General features: G+C 37.2%; 1 protein-coding gene across 1 annotated transcript in view; it reads left to right on the top strand.

Moving 5' to 3' along the window:
• Nucleotides 1–3,568: 3,568 nt before the first annotated feature.
• Nucleotides 3,569–16,225, top strand: part of NALCN (sodium leak channel, non-selective) — a gene marked incomplete at its 5' end in the record, with an annotated part of 96,369 nt that continues 83,712 nt past the window's right edge. Inside the window, 3 exons of the mRNA XM_009070593.1 lie at nt 3,569–3,760; nt 11,356–11,493; nt 15,267–15,341. Coding sequence (XP_009068841.1) covers nt 3,569–3,760; nt 11,356–11,493; nt 15,267–15,341 — 405 coding nt within the window. The remainder of the gene's footprint in view (nt 3,761–11,355; nt 11,494–15,266; nt 15,342–16,225) is intronic.

Genomic DNA, 16,225 nt, shown 5'->3' with positions numbered 1-16,225 from the left:
TATATATGTATATTAAAGGATTCATATCCATCTATTATTCAGCAATGGTTTGCATGGTAAATAAGTAATAATCAATGAAGGCAAATAGTAAATCATCAGACAGAGTCTTGTCAATGGTTCTACAAACCTGCTCAAGAAGTCTTTCAGGATGAAAAAATCTATTTTGCTTTCACCTGGTATCACTTGAAGACTTTTAGAGCATTATAGCTTTGATTTTGATGTTGAAATATGTAAAATGTTGTTACCCAATGTGGCATTAACCTGCAAGAAAGAGTGATCTATCAGGAGTATGCCTTTGCACTCTTGTGTCAAAGGGAATATAGCAGGCAGCTGTCACTTAAAGTTCTCAGCAACTTCTGTTAATAGTTGGTCCATATTTGTAGGGCAGAGTCCACTTACAACTGGTGGTTTGTTTCTTAGAATTCTAAGTCTAAATTCTGAACATTTTGGACTAAATGGGTCACATCATCAGTAACTCATAGATTGAAAGTATCAATAAAATGTAGCCAGATGTTGAGAATAAAACAATAAGCTTTCTCTTTTTAATGGATTTAATTAGTTTTGTGGAGGGGGGATGGTAGTGGAGGTTTTTAATTACAAAGTGCTAGCTTTTATGATAGAAAATTTCAAGATGTGATTTTTTTTTTCTAAAATATATAAAAGACATAGATTTTACAAGCAGAAACACCTGCTACACTGAAAGATTTGGGTTGTATTTTGCAATCCAAATCCCCTAACAGGCAAATTACTGCCAGGTTGGAGAATACCTTTGATGTACAGGAGGTACACACTGTATTCCTCCACAATTAAGTCCTGGGCAAGCTAGATAACACATTTTCAAATCAACCGAGGTCAAAAAGTCTTTTTCACATGAATACTTCTTGACATTAGGCAGGTTTCCAGGCCTTTAGGTATTCTTGATGACAGGTTAAATGTGTTTCTTGTCAGCCAACAAAACAGATTACTGAAAACAGAAGTCTTACTTGACACATTCCAGGATAGCAAGAATTATTGTTTGGCTTGTCTAGTCTTCCTTGCATATATGTCAGTTTGCATTATTCATTGGTGTTCACCATTACCTTTTGCCAATACATCATTCACTCTTTACAGCATTGGCTACTGTCCACCATCCCACCTATCTTTCTTGCATTCACTATGCATTCATTCAAAACACTTTGCAAAGTCCTCTGTGAAAGACTACAGCTAAGGTCTGTTACATGGCTGTAATATATAGGACACAAAATTAGCAGAGAAATGACAGATTTTGCATATTGTTGCAGAGATTTGTAATGCACCATTTGAAAAGGGAGAGATTTAAGCAGAATTTGGGCTGTACTCAACTGAAGAGATGTCATTGTATTTGTATTTGGGGGCATATTGCTGACTCATTTTCTGAATAACTATCATCCCTTGTAGGAGATGCAATGATTCTTTGCAACAAAGCTGTGGTTCTTCTTTTGTGTTATTCGTTTTGATTTGTTCTTAAACATATTTTTATATTTAATCCAAGTAGTGCACCTTCTACCACGCCTAAATTTAATACAATTTGCAATCCAATTACATAGAATGCATAAATGTTCATTAGAGTGTACTTTTGCTAGATTCAATTTGTCACCTAATGAAAATAAATGAAAAAAACCCAAAGAGTATCAATAAGATTAGTGTGTTGCTTAAAGGTCAATTATAGTTTCCCAAAGAAAGGGGAAAAAAGTAAGACAGATAATAAGTTTATCTAAAACACAGCTTGGAATACTGACTAGCATGAAATCTTCACCCCACTGGGGTCTGTGTTGAAACCAGTATGGATGGGAACAGAGCTAACACACCATGAGTAGATCTTGTAAGCAAGAAGGCACCATGTTAACATGTTCATAGTACTTGGAAATCTCACTCATCTCACTGTGTGCCTTGGTAACCAGTTTCATGTACTCAGATTATATGTAATGTTATCACGGTACCAGTATGAAAGAAAGGACTTTATCTCACCTTGTACTAATGTTGTGAAAGTTAGACTGTTGAGGGTAACCTCTGTGTCCTTGTTTACTACTGAAGGCAGTGGAGGCTCATCCCATCTCACACAAGGGTTCTGATATGTTTGGAATAAGTTGCTCCCTTGAGTTGACTTTCTCTCTCTGCCCTTCTGCAGTAAAGCCTAGATGATGAGCATATTCTTTACAAAGGGGTTGGGGATGAGTTTCATGTAAAATGCAAAGATGTGCATTATTAGCAAGCTAGAAGATACAGCAAGCTCATTCTAAGAACAACTTCTGTCATACTTAGTTTCTCTCCAAAATCAGCATAGTAATTGTATTTGACTTGTAGTTAAGGTCAGCCAATAGTTGCACTGTAACTCTCACCTTTCAGTTTCGATATGATTCTTGTGGAAATAGAGAGGATACCGTGGGTTAGAGAGTATTTTTCTTCCTCAGAAATGCAGAATCTCATTTGACCCATATGCTTTCTGTTGTCTTCAGCAACTGCTGCTGCTGCCACTGCCCCTTGTTGATACAGATGTTCATGTCACTGTGTCACCATCAGTGGCAGAAATAGGAGAATTTGAGCTGTCAGCAGCTCTTTCAAGGTAGTCTCAGCAGTGAATGGGTCAGGAGTTCCACATAAGATCAAAGTTTTGTTACCACTGCTAATACTGAGAGATGTCAAACACGTAAAATGTCAGTGGCACACAATGCTGTTTTCTCTAATACTGAGAAATGCCACCCAAAATTTCCCTTGTTGTATATAATATGAAAAAGCAAAATATGTTCATTACCAAATTTGCTAGATTATGTGGTACACAATGCCAAACAATTTTGCCTTGAGTCACTGAAATGAAAAGATGACCTGTGGAATAAGACTCAGCAGTTCTTTATGTGAATGCATAACCTGGCATAACAAGCACCATAGAATCATAGAAAAATCTAGGTTGGAAGTGGCCTTTCAAAGTCATCTCATCTAGCCTGCTGCTCAAAGCAGAGCCTTCTTCAAAGACTATTCAGGATGCTGTCCATTTAGAATAAGTATTAATTTTTAACAGTGGTGATAATCAAACTGGAGCAATTTACCTAGCACTGCAGTAGATTCTCAATTGCTAAATCTAGACTGATGTGCTCTTGCCCCTGCCTGAAGCCATTCTTATGTTTGGTAACACACTATGAACCTTCATTGGTCTCTAATTCCACATTACATTCAGGTTTGCTATCTGTGGTAGGTTCTGCCTATGTCTTTGCTTCCTTTGTTATCCCAGTTTTACTCAGCTGCATATCTGCAATGGCTTTTCATGATCAGTGAGTTGATTACAGCCTTTGGGGGCCTTGAGTCCTCCCATGCCTGTATGCTTCAAGATCTCTGCAGTCATCCCATGCCTGTGTGCCTCAATGCTGCTTTTGTTCCAGGTATTGTGTTTTAAACCTAACACACAACTTATTTTCTGTTGCAAATGGTGGAAACCTGCTATTTATTGGGCTACAAGGCTTCCTTTCTGGCTATGCAGTGTCTGACCTTTTGAGAAGTTGTTGATTAATGGAATAATCAAGTAATTGATGCAGTTGTACTTTCTCTTTCTTTGCAGGTTCTTAGAGTAGTTCGGCTTATAAAGATTTCTCCGGCTTTGGAAGATTTTGTGTATAAGATATTTGGCCCAGGAAAAAAACTTGGGAGTTTGGTGGTGTTTACTGCTAGCCTTTTAATTGTAATGTCAGCAATCAGTTTACAGATGTTTTGCTTTGTGGAAGAACTGGATAGATTTACAACCTTTCCACGGGCAAGTATAAAAAGCACTAATTACGCATTGCTTGTTGCTATTTTCTTGTCATTGATATTTTCTTACCACGGATGGTGGCAGTATTTGGTTAATGGTTGGACTTGATGATCTTAAAGGTCTTTTCCACTCTAAATAATTCTGTGATTCTGTCATGGTTTAACCCATCCTGTAGCTAAACATTACACAGCCACTTGTTCAGTCTCCCCTGCAGTGGGATGGGGAAGAGAATTGGGGAAAAAAAGTAAAATTTTAGTAGGACAGAAATGGAAGGGAAAATAACAAGGATGAAATAACTAGATTATACAAAATAAGTCATGCACAGTGCCACTGCTCACTATCTGTTGACCAATGCCCAGCCAGTTTCAATCCGCAGCCTCCAGCCAGCGTTCCCCTAGTTTATATACTGACCATGACACCATATGGTATGAGATATCCCACTGGTCAGCTGGGGTCAGCTGTCCCAGCTGTATCCCCTCCCAACCTTTTGTGCACCCCCACCCTCCTTGCTGGTGGGGTGGGTGTGAGACAAAAAGGCCTTGACTCTCTGCAAGCACAGCTCAGCAGCAACTCAAACATCAGGGTGTTGTCAACATTATTCTCATCCTAAATCCAAAATACAGGAAGAAAATAAACTATCCCAGCCAAACCCAGGACAGATTCTATCATATTCTTTATTACGTTAGCAGTCTTCCTTTCCTTCTGAGACCCATGAAGCAGTTTATCTCCATATGTATAGATGAAAGAATTCTATTTTCTGGGTGTAACAGTCATCCTGTAGTCCTTCCATAGTGAGGGCCATCTTTCTTTGAGTTAGATATTCTATTTCTGTTGTCAAGGGAATATGGAGAAATTCTACCTATGCACCGTGGTAATGACACAGCACGGCACATGGCTAACAATGCTCTAGCTTGTTATAGAAAGAGGTTTCATGCCCACAAGAGTGAATTGACCAAAAATTTATATAAAACATGTCTACACATGATTCATATCTTCATATTATGAAAGTGGTTGTTCTTGATTTGTGCTGGAATGCTTGTTTTACACAGGGTTATAAAACCTGTCTGCATTGACAAAATAAGTGTTTGCCTTTTGGGTATAAATAATGGATATTTATGGACTTTGTGTTAATTCAGAACAGAACATCGAAAATCAGTGGAAATTGGAGCTAATGTATTTATTGAAGCACACTGTTCTGAATGAAAATACTGCCATTTCTTTAATAATGGATTAGACAGAGCATACATGGACTGGTTCCAGTGACAATTTATTTGTTTCTGTCATTCCAGCTTGGTTATCCAATGTATCTATTTTAGTGAAAGTGCATTGGTTGGAACAATTAAATAACAATGAATAAAGCAGCCTCAAGGGTCATGCATTTAGCAAACAAAATGGCTAAGCAACAATTTGTAATTACCAGCCTGAACTTGATGTATGGGAAGTTGGCCATCAAATGTGAGACAAAAAATGCCTACCCACAGGGACAAATGTAACACTCTGCTTTCTATTTTGGAAAACATACTTAGAAAAGCAGACAGTAGAACTACATATTCAGTATCATTCATGTTCTAAATGCTGAATAAAGCAAAAAAAAATTAGTAAAACTCAAGCTTTTCTAATGAGGTTAGGTCTCTAAATTTGGTCATATTACCACCATGTTTTATGCCCCACTCCAGCTCTCATATATAACTTCTGGAAAAAACTGCCAACTGCAGGTTTCAAATCATCATGGAATTTTGTTTTAGCATGATTTTACTATTTATACAAAATTACAATGAAAGTTCTGAAAGAATTATTGCAGTATGATTAAAATAAGACAGATTCATAACCACCTGCACATTTTAGCTAGATAAATTCATATAAGTACCTGGAAAATATCATTTGCAATGAAAGATTGCCAGTACGTAGCAATGCATTAGTAAAGTTTTAGATATCTTGAGCAATTCAATCTGCTACTATTAAGCTTCAAGAAGAGCTTCTCGCATACAGAATTTTAACAGATATATGTATACACTAAATACATGTATGAAGAGTGAGAAAGTATTTTCTCCAGAGATTTATACAACTTTTTACAAACAGAAAATATCTTGTTGTCTGTTTTCTGACTTAAGTTTTAGAAAAAACAGCAGACTTGTTACCAATAATAAAGGAGTGTTCCAGCAATATGGAATTGGAATGTTGTTAATACTTTTCATATCATAGCCAGAAGCAAGAGTCTCTCCTTATTTTTTACTTATTTCTTATTTGTATATATATTCACCTTGTTATGATTGGTTCAGAAGTGTACAATTTACAGTATGTGATTTCTTTTTGCAGTTTTATAGTGAAACATCTTTTAATAAGTCAAGAGTCAGTGAAAATTTTGTACTCAGAATTGGTGATTGTATGAGTAATGGTGTCACTCCAAAGGAGTGTGTCTTCCTAGCAAAGACTGGGGGTTCTCACGTTTTCTGCCATGACCAAAGTCCAATGAATCAGTTCACAATAAGACAATTATAATTATTTTCAAAACATGATTGTGAAGACAGGCTATGTAACGTAGTCAATTATATGAGGTCTGCAATATCAGAATCTGCTAAGATAAATTCTTAGGATGTTATCTTCAAAGAAGAGCAAACCTAAATGACCAGGACTGTTGCTATAGCCTTTTTAAGTTAAAAATGCAGAGAGGACAAGCATGAAAACAAAAATGGTGACACTAGAGGCTAAATTTTGATTTTGTACATTAAAGTGCTCTCTACACTGAAACAGACAAAGCCTAAAATCATTTTGAAAGTCTAAGTGCTTTATAAGAAGGCACAGTATGGGTTTTGGAACAAGTAGACCTCCTCCTTTCGCTAATGCCTCTAAATTGCATGTTTTCACATGGTTTCCTGATGACTGTCAATAGGCACAAGCTCAGTGTTGCCATAGCTACAAATTTCACCCTTCTTTTGGCCATTGCAACTTCCTAAATGGACTAGATTTCTCTCTAATACTAAGTATATAAAATATAGATGCTTTCTATACTGTTTTGAACCGATCTGCTAGCTCTTATTTTTGCATGTCTTCTTGGGCTGCATATGCTGAGCCGTGAGAAAGGATGGGGGTGGCTGGACCCCTGAAGAAGGAATGGGAGGGGGAAACTGTTCAAAGGCATAGGCCTTTCAACATAGTAAGATGACCACTCAGAAATTTTAAAATCCACTGTATGTGGATTTTGTTAATGTTAACAATGTTGGACATTGTTAATATCTCAGACTTCCGTTCCCTGGTTTCTCTTGGTGTTGGGACCTTTTGCTGGCTGCTCTGTATTTCAAGTTACAAAGCTGGAAATCCTGGTTTTCTTTTAAATGGGCCAACACTAGATGAAAGCCAGGCCCAACTGGTCTCAGCAGCAAAAATCCCTCAGTCTTCACAAAACCAGGTCTTCACTCCTAGCCTTTGGCTTGGAGGAAGCTCAAGATATGAAATGTTAGTTTAACCTAACCAACATCCATTTAAAAAGTTAAACAATGTGGTCTTAATTCTCTGATGCAGTTACAATCTTGGTATCATTGCCACATTTTTACAGGGTGGCTGCTTTTCTCTCAGGGCGTTACTGAGCGCTCATGACTGTGTGAGGAGGAAAATGTAAGTTTACACTGGTAGAACAGCTTGCAAGGATATTACAGCAATATCCTAAATCCCGTTAGTTTAATTTGCAGAAGTAATCTCACTGATTATATGACTGCTTCCTTGAATAAGGCCATTTGGATTTGGCATTGTGGACAAGCAGCAGCTACAAAACAAGTATATTATAACTGTAAGTAGTAATTTGTGTGGTGCCACCCTGTAATAGTTGGACACGCTATCAGAAATGGCACTTTGGCTTGTATATTCCAGCAAACCTTTGCCAATCTTCCACTGTAAATAGAAAAAGGTAGTTTGGTTTCCATCATCAAAACAGCTAATTAAGTAATAGGCCATAAATACTCAAAGAAATTGACAGTATTTTCTATAACACAAATTAATTCAGAAAATCACCATTTGCATAAATCTCTGTCTCGTCTTCACAGATGTTGATTCTGTCAGCTAGTTGCATTTCAAATTAATTTTAAAATAAACAGTGGGAAGTATACCTTTCAGCTAAAAATAACTTGCTGCAAAGGAGATTGCCAGGTGCAAAGCACATACTCATTGTGCATTGCCTTATTTACTTAAAACTAATGTTTTGTCATATACTGGACTTCAATGTTATAATAAAATGCTTAAATTATATTGAAAGGCCATTTCATGTAACTTTATGCCTTATGGGCAACTGGTTTAGATGGAAGATTAGATTTTATGATGTTAAAAGAATGTCTTCTCCAAATTAATCTGATGCTTGTATTAATGAGAGTCCACAGCATAGTTTTGGAGGTATCTTTACACATTTTTTAAAAGCAGTAAACCCTGATAATTCATTGTGATTCACAGGAAAGGATACTGCACTGGTTCAGTTACTCGGTCCTTCAAGTGTTTTTAGAGCCAGCAGTGTGGTGTATTGCTTAATATAATGGCCACCATTCAGCAAGAAGTGCCACACCAATCAGCCACTGCCTCCAGAGGTGCTCTGAGTGCAGGGAAATTATGACTGCCTGATTTAGCTTCACCTTCAGTTACGAAGGGAGCCTGAGACCCAAGAAGCAGTGCTTAGTGCTGATGGAGTCATCTTCTTCACCCTCAAGCACCACTGGCAGCTGTCAAGAAGACTGCATTTACTATTTGTTTTATGCAATGCTCAGCTGGCTACAGAAGGCCTCTCCTAGATAAAGATCCCAGATGTTTCCTTCTCTACATGATGTATTCTGCATGGGGAGCAAATGATTTTTTGTGAGGAAAGGAATCAATTATAAGAGTTTGTAATTTTGCAGTGTAGAGTCCACATGCATGGCTGAGAGGGGACACTAATTTGAAGGGTGGATAGGGCTGCAGATTCACAGGATGCTAGTTAAGGCCAAGATTACTAGAAAGAACATAAAGCAGAGGGCACTGTGCATATTCCAGCTCTCATGTTTGGGCTCTCCTAATATATGACATACGAAAGACTTTAGCCACCGTAAAGAATTTACAGGAAGGTAGGTGCGAGCAGTTTTCTCTGCTGCTTCTAGTTCATGCTAGCCTTTGTGGGTCCCTGTGTTCAGAAGAAAGGCTGAGACTTTGTATTTGGTCATGACATTGATAATATAGAAATTAGTCAGACATTTAACTTCTCTCCCAGTGTGTGTGATTGCTCACTTGGATGCTTAATGTGCTCTATGTACATGTTAGATTCACTTCTTGTGAGCAATTTGAACTTGTAGGCCTAATCTTAATTAGTGTCAGTTAATTCTGAAAAGCAACTGTAAAAATAGCTCTCAGACTGCTTGGTCTTAACCTAGTAGTGTGTTTATGCTTCTGCCTCCTTCAGAGTGCCACAGAACATAGCAGCAATAAGAAACCAAGCTGCACTCTGGTGTGGGGCTTCTTTGTGACAGTCAGAGGGCAAATGTTTTACAAAGTCCTCAGCAACTAAATATTTGGGACCCCTCTAGCAGAGTTAAAATTCACAGTTCTTCTTCCGAACATGATCTAGAGGCAACATGATGCAATTTTTGTACTTTAAAATATGTATTAATTTAAATGGACAGAGGACAAAAAACTTTAGTCGTAGGACCTTTATCCATGGTTGATAAAAGAATGTACAGGCATTAAGTATCTGTGGCCTTCTGATACTGATTCTGCTCAGTACTTTCTTTCTGCTTCCAGCATTCTGTCTCCGAGACAATCCCTGGACACAGGCAGGGAAATTGTTCTCTCCAACCGGGCACTTCAAAAAAGGCAGTGCCTTTTATCCAGTGCCTGCATAACAAGCTGGATTAGATTGTCCCTGCCTTACCCAGCCCTGTCACACCACCCCAGCATGATTTGCACTTGCAGGTATCCCTTTCAAATTTTAAGCAGATAACATACACCCTTGATTTCATAATACAGAAACAGCATGTGGCAAGCCATGCCATTATTTCTTGATGAACAAGCAACTGGCTCCTTGTGGGTTGTGTTACAGCCACAGGGACATCACACAGACCCAGAAGCAAGTGCTGTATGCATGCACGTGGACAGTCTTGTCTAGAGTAAATTGGCCTTCACTGCAGGTGAGAAAGCACAGTCTGCACTGGACTCCCTTAAGGGTGTGGGTGTAACCTTAAGGGTCCTGTTTGCATTGGGAGAAGCTGCTTAGAGAAAATATTGTTTTGTTTGAAAAACTGCGAACTTGTTAAGGATCCCAAGCAAAGTATTTGCCTGTGGTTTATAATAGTGATAGTCTCCCACCCAGTTAGTTTTGCCAGCAGCTTTAGAAATTAATCAGAATCCATTTTGGTGTTTTCCAAGAACATAAGTTTATACATCTACATGTTTTCAGCTTTTCTAGCATGCATTTTGGCTTAGGATAAATGGATGGGTATCCTGTTCTCTTTGTGCCAGTACATTAATTTATTAATGTGTTAATCTGCTGTTGCTGGGAATGTCAGGTACTCTGAGCACAGACCTAATATATCTTTATAACTGTGTTAACATCTTGAATTCTAGGAATCCTATTTTCTGGAAGCTGCATTGTTAATGCCTTCAGCTTCTAACACTTTTTTGTTACACATAAACTTAGTAAGATACCAGCTTTGATCCTTGCTGTCTGGAAGGAGAATACTTTTGATATCAGGCAGAAACTTGTGCAATAGTTTGGCCTCATTGAGACAGTTGCAATTATCAGGATCCATACTTTGATACCATAGTCAAACTTCTGTTTGCTAGGCAGCATGAAGGCCTCAGTGTCTGTGGAGGATGTATATGCCATAGTTACACATTGACCATGTTGAGTTCAATTCTGGTCAGTGCTGTAGGCTCAAGTTGGGGTTTCAGAGGTCTAAGGCATCTGAGCTCTAGGCTTATCTGCTTTGATCAAATACAGTTGTTTGAAATGTTTCCATTATTACCTCTGTTTTTCACTTGCATCCCTGATCTGAAGTGTTTGGAAAACGTTGCAGATGCAGTTCCACAAAGAATGTTATTTACAAAATGTATAGGGGAAGAGTCTGACTGACTCAATCAAGTGCAAGTACTAGGACCTTGCCTTGTACTGGTTAATCTACTCTATGGGATGCCTAGAATTTTTCTGCTGTTAAGATAACATAAATGTATGATCACATTTAATGATAACACTTTTTATAGGTTTATTTATAGAGAGGTAACACAGAAGAGAAAGCATAATCAAAAAATCACAATAGAGTATGACATTAAAAACAATGATTTTTGATTCTCAGGATATTTCTCCTATTTTTTCAGCCCTGAAGGAAATAAAAAGCTCTTCTTGTGGGCTAATAAGAAGGGCTTTTGTACCATTGTCCTATAGGCTAGGACAATGGTACAAATTGCAGATTACAGTTCAGCCAAAGGTTAAGCCATTTATTTCTCCTTTAGCTCATGAATAGCCTTTTGTTTGGCTTTAAAAGTTGAAATACATTTGTTAAGCTGGTGTTCTGTTCCATTAAATCAACTCAAGGTATGTATCAACAAAACCATATTAATGTAAATTGAATATGTTTGCAATTTTTTTCTTGCAGGCTTTCATGTCAATGTTTCAGATTCTCACGCAGGAGGGATGGGTGGATGTCATGGATCAGACACTGAATGCTGTAGGACATATGTGGGCACCAGTAGTTGCTATTTATTTTATACTATATCATCTTTTTGCTACTCTGGTAAGTTTTCATTCACAAACATGCTGCACTTTTCTTTGTTTTGTATTATTTTCAGCTCTTGTATTACTTGTTTAGTTAAAACTAATTTGGATGCTCATTTTTAGCATAGAGGGCTTTAGGATTAGGTCTTTGTTTTAGTAAAATTAATTTACCCTTCAGCCATGTGGCATAAGGTGTTCTGATGTGAATTGTTGTTCTTAGATCCAAGTCACACTGCTAGAATAACAATATAATTCTTATCTGTCTTGTACCTTCACCAGCTCTAGTGATTGCAGAGTTCAGCAAGTGATTTTTTTTTATCATGTAGAAATGGTCTCCTCAGCTTCCACTGCATTCGTTTTGCAATAGAAATCAAAGTGAGAAGTGTAAAGCCTCAGAATATAAACTCTTCACTAGTAATCACCACTTTCCTGTTGCCTGATGCAAAATCAATGCATGGAGAATATATGATATAGTATAACAAGCAATACAAGAATGAGAACTAATACAGCAGTTCCAGCATGTATATGGAAATGGGGATTATATCTAAAAAACCACCATTTTTTCTGTACACATTTCCAATGGCATGATTGCATTCTTTTACAGAGAAAATAGAGAAGGAAAACATCTCTTTGGTTATCCTATATCAATAAGGTCTTGGTACTTTGTGTATACACAGAGAAAATACCATAATCAGGGGAATAACTTTTTATGCACCCATAATTCACTCCTACTATTGCTCATTTTGTGTTTTTCATTCACTGCAGGTTTTGCTGCACTTACTCTTATTTTCACTTTCTTTATTCTATTTTCATCCTTTGCTCAGTTGTCTACTTGCATAAGGTACTAAGTGTATTTATACAATCTCCATCTGCTTCTATCTGCTTCTTTTACTTTACAATATGTCCTTTTTCACTTCTAAAGACTGAATAATCAGACTGTAATTTTGGGTGCAGTGGATTCCTTTATATGAATTGAAAACTTGACCACTTTATAAATGGCAATAAAATGTATTACATGCTTTCAGAGCTTCTTAGCCAAATTAAAGTATAAGCCAAACAAATGTATGTATCAGTGTATATATAAGACATGCAATTTGCTCATAAGGGTGAGGAAAAACAACATTTTACGCTGAAGTGATCTTTAAAACTCCTTGGGAATTGGGGATAGAAAGCAAAGGGGAAGTGAGTTTTGGTCGTGAATTTGAAAGCAGTTACTGGTAAGAGAATCTTACTGATGGTTTTTACGATTCTTCAGCAAGAGCATTGTCTGGCCTGGAATCCATTTTTATCTCCTAGATGAGCATTAAGCAAATCCATAAAGTAAAATTGTGTCAAGTGGCCTGTGTGCCAAAAATTCTCATCTTAATTGAGAAGTAGCTTTGCTATAAGAGCAGTTTTAGTATTCCGCTTTATGTTTCATGTTTTGAAAGAGTCATCTGGGACTTCTCCATTTGTTTATTCAAAGCACTTATTTTGCTAAGAGCAAAGTAACTTTGCAGTGTATCATCCTCAGTCCTTTTGCAGGGAATTTGTATTTAAGTACATGGTCCTTGCTTTGCTTCGTAAGGGTATACATTTCTTCTCATTCACCTATGCAAATTTTACATGAATGAAGAAACTCTTCTAAGACAAGTTTGCAGAATTACCTGGCCTTACAGAGTTGCTAGTTTCAGTTCTAAGATCTTCTTCAGACCCTGGAAGAGAAAAGCTATACAGGACAGAGTTGTCTGTAGGCAAAAGAAGTTTAAAGAAAGAAAATAACATGGAACTGGTAAGGGAGCATGAAAATGGTTGGGCTGCCACTAAAACCAAAAAGAAGAGTTCTAAGAATAAACATCCATCAGTGAATAACAAGAGTGAAGTCAAATGAAGAAATGACTTTCACCAAGCAGAAAAGGGGGGAGGATTAGAATTGGAAAGTGATAATTGCAGTCATTTGGCAAAGCAGACTGTAGAGCCTTGGAAAGAAATGAATAGGTTCACATTAGAAGGCAAAGAAAAGTTGAGGCTCAAAAAAAATCCCTCTCTTGGAAGCAAGGTCTGCTATTAGTTGAGGTGGCAGCAGAGGAAGTTAAATAACAAGTTTGCATTTAACTTTTCTTTCATGGTACATCATCTTTGGTTCTTGCTGGAAGAAAAAAAAAGCAAAAAGGGAGTTAATTAAATTCTTGCCTTGATACATATCAGTTCCTGAATAAGCAAGACTATAAGGGATAATATATTTAATGAGTACTCTACTTCTTTTTAGCATGGAACTGCACTTCCATAACTGGCATGCTTTGAGCTGCAACTACTGGAGTATCTGAAGAAGGAAAACACCATATTGTAAAATCCTGATGGAATTATAGCAAACCTGTTTATCAGCAATTAGGGATCAAAGTAGTTTGTGGCAGGCAGTATGTATTTCATCAGAATTCTGTCTCTTGCTTTGCCATTCTGAATGCCATCCTAACTTCCACTGTTGGGAGTAGTCGGATTCTTGAGGTACTCTTTAAGTATATGCACATATAATATGTCTTGGAACAGCTGCAGGAAATTCTACGTACTGCTAAAGCCAGGTTCCTGTTAAAAGAATGTTGGTTTTTCAGAACACTGGCATTTTTTAAATTTATGGGCCCAAGTCCTTCCTGTATCTTCTGTACCTTTATAGTTCATGAAGGGAAAGAAAATCCTGATCTGGAACAAGGTCTAGACACTCAACTCAGATGCAGTTTCAGCTCCAAACTTCTAGTCTGGTGTACTAAGATACTTAAATATCATCTTCCATAGAGGTAGGAAATGATTTTCCAGTGTGACTGAATGACAGGTAAATCTGGACTTCATTTACATCAGTGGTGGAAGGATATGTCAGCTCTGGTTGTCACTTAGTGGTCCAAGACCACAGAAATATTCTAGGCCTGCAACTCTCTTTTATAAAGAGCTAAAATTCCCTCTGGTATCTCTAGGAAATTGGTGCTTGCCTGTAGGAGCTCAGCATGTTGGAGGATATATGCATTGAACCTCAGAGACTAATTAAAACTTTGGCGGTTGCTGACAGCTGTTAAGCTATGTATATACAGAATTTTTTGCCTTAAGATGTAAGTTGTCTGAGGATATATTCTGGATGGTGGTATTCTCCCTTGTCTGACATCCTCTCCTAATTCTGTCTTCTTCTAAGTTATATCAGTCACATTTTCAGCTTCTTTTTCCCCCTGGGATTTTTCCTCCTAGAGACATATCTAGACAATATTTGCCATATAGTAAATGGAGGTGTCTGAGTTTCCTATATGGTGGCTCCTGATGCATGTGAATAATGAAGCAGCTTTCTTATCTTTCAAAGTGGATTTAGATACTTTTCACAGGGGCACTCTGAGCATAAACAAAGTCCATAAAGTAAAATAGTGTTAGGTGACTAAAAATTCACACCTTAATTGAAAACGACCTTGACTTTCCAAGCTGGTTTAGGATTTTTCTTTGTGTTGGGTTTTTTTAAAAAATTAGTTCTGATTAATTTAATTCAATTTTCACATAAAATAATTTTTAATGAATATATTGTTAAACATATGTAATGCATTGGTCATCAAACCTAGAATTCAACATTTTAAACTCATACTAATTGTATGGTAAGTTAAAAAATAATTTACTACTTGTAATGACTAGCAAACATAGAGTAGCAGGTGATGTTATTTAACAGGTGTCAAAGGCAAGAATCCTGTTTATGTCAGTAGGGACATCATTTTTCCATGACATTTGATAGTACTTCTTAAGAAAAATAATATAAACTTTAACAAATAATTTACAATTGTTTTGTAGATTCTGCTCAGCTTGTTTGTTGCTGTTATTTTGGACAATTTGGAACTTGATGAAGATCTAAAGAAGCTTAAACAAGTAAGAACATGTTTTTACTGTGCTTGGAACTAGTTTCAATAAAGCATTATTTTACTGATGTTTTGGGTGGTAAAAGATGGAAACATCTTCATCACAATGAACAAAATAGTAGATGTGGAAGAAAATAATATTTTGCTAGATACTTTGCAATCACACAATGTGAGGGGAAAACTAAGATATTGTAAAAGAGATTTAGAAATTAGTTTAAATATTCAATGAGTCAATTGAGATACTAATGTATTTAAAATAATTTAAAAATCACAGTTAAGTCATCTTTTTTTTTTATAAACTAGTGAAAGGTGTCCCTGCCCATGGCAGAAGGGTTGGGCTAGATGGTCTTGAAAGGTCCCTTCCAACACAAACCATTGTGAGATTCTAGACATTGCTTTATGAGTACAGCACAGCTCTGCTGTGGGGAACAGTACTGACAGGGGGCCATGGACAGGAAGCAGTGAGGTGCACTAGGGTCAGTGTCTTAGGGGAGGGCTAAAGACACCTGGCAAAGTTAACTTGCTTGACTGATTCTCTACATTTGGGGACCAAAAAGTCATTCGCTCATGCTTGAAAACCCACATGGCAATGACTCAAAGCAAATGTAACTACTGGGTTCACGTTGGCCTTTCTAACCAGAGAGGAAGGTGTCTGTAGCTTTTACATAAATATATACCTGTGCTTTAATCTGCACAAAGAGGAGCAGCCTTCTTTCACCAATCATTTGCTCATTTTATTCATCTTTCAGGCACATCAGCAGTTGTCATACAACTATGTTCTTTCAGTTCTTGAAAGATAATCACCCAGACAACTGAGATGTTTTACAACAAACTCTTACGTGATAATATTATATACTTTAAATTCATCTTTAGAGAATTCAGTACCGAAATCAC

Source organism: Acanthisitta chloris, unplaced genomic scaffold (genome assembly GCF_000695815.1).
Source record: "Acanthisitta chloris isolate BGI_N310 unplaced genomic scaffold, ASM69581v1 scaffold18012, whole genome shotgun sequence".
Taxonomy (NCBI): Eukaryota; Metazoa; Chordata; class Aves; order Passeriformes; family Acanthisittidae; genus Acanthisitta; species Acanthisitta chloris.
Note: the sequence above shows the minus strand (reverse complement) of the source record. Positions and strands in the feature narration are given on the sequence as shown.